Source organism: Quercus robur, chromosome 8, assembly GCF_932294415.1.
Source record: "Quercus robur chromosome 8, dhQueRobu3.1, whole genome shotgun sequence".
In the NCBI taxonomy this organism is placed as follows: Eukaryota; Viridiplantae; Streptophyta; class Magnoliopsida; order Fagales; family Fagaceae; genus Quercus; species Quercus robur.
Window position 1 is genome coordinate 14844460 of NC_065541.1, and position 6537 is coordinate 14850996.

General features: G+C 34.2%; 1 protein-coding gene across 2 annotated transcripts; it reads right to left on the minus strand.

The window, feature by feature from the left end:
- Positions 1–251: 251 nt before the first annotated feature.
- Positions 252–6537, minus strand: LOC126694738 (rust resistance kinase Lr10-like). Of its 2 annotated transcripts, none has more exons than XM_050391233.1 (6): positions 5671–6537; positions 5379–5411; positions 5041–5073; positions 4676–4714; positions 1835–1867; positions 252–1564 (listed from the first exon to the last, which is right to left on the minus strand). In XM_050391233.1, the coding sequence occupies exons 1-6, from the start codon at positions 6443–6445 to the stop codon at positions 456–458; spliced, it is 2022 nt and encodes a 673-aa protein (XP_050247190.1). In that variant the 5' UTR covers positions 6446–6537; the 3' UTR covers positions 252–455. The 2 variants fall into 2 exon arrangements, with proteins under 2 accessions (XP_050247190.1, XP_050247191.1); XM_050391234.1 differs by having other exon boundaries at positions 266–1564; positions 5667–5800.

Here is a 6537-nt window from a genome sequence, read left to right on the forward strand (position 1 = left end):
AATCTCACCAACACTAAAAACTAATTTATATTTAGGCATGATAATAAACAACAATCATCATAAAATGCACTATAAATTCTATCGCATTTGTAAAAAAGAATTACCTTTCCAAACTTTATGCACTATAAATTCTATCATATAGTGACATAGACCAAAAATCAGACGAACATCAGACAATTTTTTGTTCAACAAATTTTTAAACTACTTGATTTCGATTAACTATTTTTTATTTTGCTAGACCGAAATTCTCTAGACTTGCACAGGAACAACCTTCATTTGTCTTCATCCTTTTTTTGTCACCAAATGGAATTAAAAACAATTGCATTGAAACTTTTGTTATTACAAGTAAACTTTTGTAGAAATTACAACCAAATTTATTGAATTAGCAATGCCAAAAATACATTACACTCTTCCATGTAAATCAACCAACTGACATATCACCTTGTTTGCATTTATTATTGAGCTGATTCACTTGATTGAATTGATGAGCAAGTGGGATTTAAGTTGTCTTCTACATCTCCTAGTGATGATAAGAAAGGCTTAGAAGGCATTTGTAGGCATTCAACTTCTCCTACAAGCATTTCTATAACTTTGTTCATTGAACAACGATCACTAGGCTTCATTTGTATGCACCATAATGCGACTATGATCATCTTATTAACTATTTTCTTCTCCTCCTCTGTGGCATCTTCCATTATTATGTCATTTCCTTTGCTAACTTGTTCATAGACCCAAGTTGGAAAGTAAATTTGGCTTGAATGATCTACTGATGCATTAAAGTTCTTTCTTCTACTTGCCATTTCCAACAATAACATGCCAAAACTATAAACATCAGCTTTATAGGAGATGCCTCCAATGTTTTTATAGAACAACTCTGGAGCGATATAACCTAGTGTTCCTCTTGCAGCAGTCAAAGACACTATACTATCATTTGCAGGATAAAGTTTCGCAAGCCCAAAATCAGAAACTTTTGGGGTGAAGTTCTCATCAAGAAGAATGTTATGGGGCTTGATATCGAAATGTAGAATTTGCATGTCACATCCACGATGTAGATATTCAATCCCACGAGCCACTCCAAGAGAAATCTCGTATATTTTCTCAATACTCAAGGGGTTTCTTCCTTCTAGTGAAAAAATGTATTTATCAAGAGAACCATTAGGCATGAATTCATATATAAGGGCACGCTTTGGTCCCTTGGCACAAAAGCCAATGAGTTGCACCACATTCATGTGGTGAATCCTTCCAATTGTTGCAACTTCGCTAATAAAATCTTGCCCATTAGCTTTGGACTTATCTAACATCTTAATACCTACAAGAATGCCACTTTGAAGCTTCCCTTTATATACAGAGCCATAGCCTCCTTCTCCCAACTTGTCTTTAAAATCTTTGGTCATCTTCCTAATTTCTGAGTAAGAATACCTAATTGGCATGAAGTTATTTTGGCTTTGCAGAAATTCTTCAATAGCATCATTTGTTGATAAATGCCTCCTACACCACTTATATATCAAAAGGGCAACCACCCATGGAGTCCCCAAGACCATTTTTGCTGTAAGGTATGACAAAACTGTACAGGGACATCACCAAAAAACTATGAGAAAACAAACTTTCTTGTTGCACTGCTTTCAGCTATTTTAATTTTTAGTTGAATATATGGCTGAACTAACAACCAAGTGCCTTCTAATCCAAGTAATTAGCACAATATATGTTGTTTCCATTTAAATGCCACTAAAATTTAATTACATCTTGTTTTCATGGTAAACTATTCTCAAGCACAATCTTAAGGAATCATCTGCTAAAAAAATTGAAGAATATCAAAGGAGATTCAGATTCTTACCGACGACGTTTAGTAGTAAGTACCACTTATAATCTGCAACCAAAAAAAAAAGTTGAAATTACCTTTTGCTAACTAAAGATGAATTACTAATTAGGGAAACAAATGACGCGAAAAACTTGAAAAGTCTAAGCTTAATAAGACTGATCCAAAACAAAAGAAATTCCTCTCATTGGGCCATGCTTAACAAAAATATATAAGCAATAGTAGAAAAATGTTGACTTTATATATTAAAATCAATCCTACTCAAGGTTCAAGTCCAATTCTATTTAGGGTGCAAGTAAAAAAAAATCCATAATTCTATTCGAATGGGTTCATCATAACACTAGTTTGCAAGTAACCATGTATCGTTAGAATTTAGCCTACTATATTGTAACATGATTGCTTAATGGTAAAGACATAACCAACAAGGGCTTTACGACTTGGATGTAGGGTATTTGAAAAAAAAAAAAAAAATGGATATAACCAACATATGACAAAAAATCCACATCATTAGATTTCCTAATTATCAAAATGACGCTACCACTAGCTTAAAAAATTATTTCAATCAAGTTTCTTTGGATAGATAACCTCTTTTACTGCTTTCTTTCTAGGCATGCATCTTTATAATCTTCAGGCTATGTTACTCAAACCACACCTCTAATCAATGGTCTTTATTAGAATTCTTTCTTGTCATGTGTCTCCATCATATCTTCAACTATATTATTCAGACCATGTTGTTAGGTACTAAAGATTTAAGAGTAAATGTTTAGAGTCCTAATTTGTATATGTTGGCAAACCGAGAACAAAAACATGTCTAGAATAAGTGTTAGACATTGCTCAAAGTGTTTCAAGTTAAGTCTCAAGAATATTCAAGCTGCAGGAAAAAGAATTAATTTTTAGTGAAGCTCGATCGATCGAAGGACAGGCTCGACCGATCGAAAATCGCATAAAAACAATTTTTGCAGAATTTAAACTAGGCCCAAGCCCATGAAAACGTTTAGGGTTTCAGTCCAACACTCTTAAGTATAAAAGGAAAACTCTAACTACGTTTTGAAGACTTCTTGGAAGACTTGTGAGTTCCTTCTGTGAGATTTGAGAGGTTCTGTACCCTCTAACTTTACAAGTGTCTAACGGAACAAGATCTACAATCAAGTGTTGGTGGAATCTAATTACTGCAAGATCAACAAGTAGTGATTTGAAACCTTTGAATGGAATCTCAAAGTCATAAGCGTGGGTGCTTTTGTGCTGCAAATCCAAGAGAGAAGAGTCCATGGATTCGGATCTTGCACATGATCGTGTTAGTAATAAGTTACTACTGCAAATAGTAATAGATTTAGGGTTAAATCTTTTGTAAAAACTTCAATTCCCTATTAGTGTATTTGTTTACCTTGAGGATAATTAGGTCAAATCCTACCAAGGTTTTTACCTTGAAACGGATCGTTTCATTAGTTTTCTTGGGTAATCATATCTGTGTGTTATTTACTTTTCCACTGTTTGCATGATACGATCTTTCACTGTTTAACCTAGATCTCATAATTAACCTAAGTAATTACTTAACTAATATATTAGGTTAAACAATCTGCATTAAGAGGTCTAAACAAACAAACACATGCCTTTGCACTATAGCCTCCATATGTATGGCATGCACTGCACTCAACATTCAAGCCTAAATCATGAAGCACATTTGACGTTTGTTCATACCTGTCATCTACTCTTCATTTGGTTCAGCTTGATACACACCACATTCATTTCAAACATGATTTCTAGGTCTTACTTTCCTTCAAACTCAAGTTGTATTCAAACTTCCATATTGAGTTTGAAGGGGGATGCTAAAGATATCTAGATCCAATCCAATTTGGTGTGCCAGCAAAGAATCATAATTCTACTTGAATTGTATGTGTTGTAACGCTAATCTAATGTATGGTTAGTTTAAGATTTAGACTACTAGAAATACTCATCAGTGGATTCATCATAACCTCGAGTTTACTAGTAAAAAGTTGTGGTCATAAAGAGGTTTTTGTTGTGGACGTATGCCGTAAATGAATTGCATTAATTCCCTCTCTTTCTTGCTTCCACTCTGTTTCTCTACACTAATTTTCTTTTTTAGTAACTCAGCACAATTAAGTGCCTTCTCAATGTGCTTTAGTTAACCTACGCTAGTGGCGAAGAATTTGCCCACTTTGCCAAGCAAACGGCATTTTAATTAGGTTACAATAGAATAAACGTTCAAGACATGCATTGTTCTTTGAATACTAACCCTCTGTTATCAAAAAACTATTAAGGGAAATAAGAGGAAAATTTTAATCAAGAGAAAATGGTTTTCTATTGATTGGTTGTTGTTTTGTGATTTCTGTTTTCAAAAAAAAAAAAAAAAAAAAAAACTTGTTTTGAGAAATAATTCTCGGAAATGGTTTTCTATTGTTTTTTAACCCTGAAACCTGTTTGAAGATTTATTTATATTTTAAGTTTTTCCTCTCTCTCTTCTTTATTTTTTTTTTTTAATTTTTTTTTCCAACTAAAGCATCACAACCAGTAAAGGGCAAACCCGGAAACCTCTAAGTTGTTGACAGCGGCAACCACAAAGCAAGCCCACCCCAATCAAGAAAGCCACAGACCCACAACAATTTAACTCGTGCCCACAAAACCTAGACCAGTCCAAATTGTGTAGATCTTAAGAAATTCGATTATCTAACTTTTCATTTTCTTAAGCCTAAAAGATCGACCGATTGCCCAAGTACGTAGTTATTCATCTACTAGTATCATCTTCACAATCAGGCACAATTACTCAATGCAATTCTATGTCATTTTTCATTCTGTATTATCTTTATCCTTCAAACAACTTTTTAGAGATAGAAGACTCACCGATAGGGAAATAGACTTGATATGAATCTCGCGTTCTTGCTTCATCAAAAAGAAAGAGAATAACATCAGCGTTTGGAACTTTAAAATTAATTTAACTAGTCGTTATAACGAACCTACAATAAATACTGGATAAATATACCCTAGCATGTCTATTACATTGGAATGGATGGAAAATGCACCAAGAAGCTTTCTTCTAACTGAGAAATTCAATAATTTATACTTTTCATTTTCCCAAACCTAAAAGATTTAGATCAACCAATTGTCCAAGTACATGGTTATTCTTATTCCATAATTTATTTGTGCCATCATCGTATCAGGCACAATTACTTGCGCAATTCTATTTCATTATGAGATAGAAACCTCACCTGTGAAAAGAAAATATAGACTTAGAATCCACCCTGCAGTTTTGACAAAGAAAAGAATAACATCAGTGTTTGGAACTTTAAAATTAATTTAGAAATTATATATGCCGAAACTACCCTAGCATGTCTTTTCCATTGGAATGCATGGGGTATGCATCAAGGAGCTTTCTTCTTTAGAAATTCGATAATTTTTACTTTCATTTCCTCAAGCCTAAAAGATTGTGATCATCCAATTGCCCAAATAAATAAGTTATTCCTCACATACAATTACTAGTGCAATTCTATATCATTATCGATTCTATATTATCCTTCAAACTACTTTTTTGAGATAGAAACCTCACCCCAGAGGAAATCAAGTAGTCTTTCACCCAATCCTACATTTTTGACAAAGAAAAGAATAATATCAGCATTTGGAACCTCAAAATTAAATCAGTAAATTTCAATAACATCACCAAGAAGTTTCTTCTTATAGAAGTTCAATATTGAACCAATACATACATGGTTAGTGGGATCAGAAATGCAAGACTCGGGTAGAAAAGAAAGAAATATGCAAGAGGAAAATAATGGTCAATATGTAAGGTATTTAATTAGAGAATGGAAAGTGTTATGCCCTTTCTCGCTATATTTACCCACCAATCTTGAAATTGTCGCATCTGACAAGGCTCGAGTCTTTATTGAGGTTGCAAGTGCTCCCTCTTCCGCTACGACTATCACAAATAAATTGGATCCATGAAAGCTCAAAACCATATACCAATTTATTGTGGACTTCTGTACAGGAAATAATTGGATTATCATGTCCTGGCCAAGATGTCATAACCAGCATCTCCACTTTGCACGAGTCCCTCACATCCTTCGCCCTTATTCTATCACCAATTATTGTAACATATTTATACCTCTTGGAATGAGAAATTGAAGAGTTGGAAGAATACTCTCCATTTTTATTGCAAGTAGAAGTATCCAAATGGAATGGAGTATTCACTGGCTTTTCACAGCTCATGAAAACCACAATTTCGTCGTAGTTTTGCATGTTATAAGGCAGAGCGGACCGTCGAGAAATGAAATTATATAGATAAAAAGAATAACTCGGGGTGGAGAAGTAATTGTCCTCCTGTATACCTGAGTCCACCACCCGGATTGTGTACTCATTGTAATTGATTTCCTGTACGTAGAATTTTCCTTCAAATAAGTATAGCACCGTATGATTGTTCTCACACGACAGTTCATACGTTGGGTCACCGCAGGCTTGTGGATCGCTCTTCAATCGAAACGGACAGCTTATGTTCCGGATATTTCCGCAGGAAGAAGGGGCACACTGATGAATATTATTCTGAGTACTGCAAGTTTTATTGACAAATACAAAAACAATAAGGGCAGTGAGCCCTGCAGTGAAGGGTAATTGTCTCCCCATTTATGAGAGAGTGAAAATTTTCATCTGCTACAACTAAACTTGACAATGACAAAGATGACTTATATTTCTGGTCTTTCAGAGTATCATCAATA

Bases quoted from the DNA above. Each gene is read 5' to 3' on its own strand.
- LOC126694738 (XM_050391233.1), bottom strand. From the start codon at position 6,445: ATGGGGAGACAATTACCCTTCACTGCAGGGCTCACTGCCCTTATTGTT. The intron at 5,412-5,670 runs GTGGGTAAATAT...TCAAAAATGTAG, and splicing joins ATGCGACAATTTCAAGATTG to GATTGGGTGAAAGACTACTT. The intron at 1,565-1,834 runs GTAAGAATCTGA...GTCCCTGTACAG, and splicing joins CTTACTACTAAACGTCGTCG to TTTTGTCATACCTTACAGCA.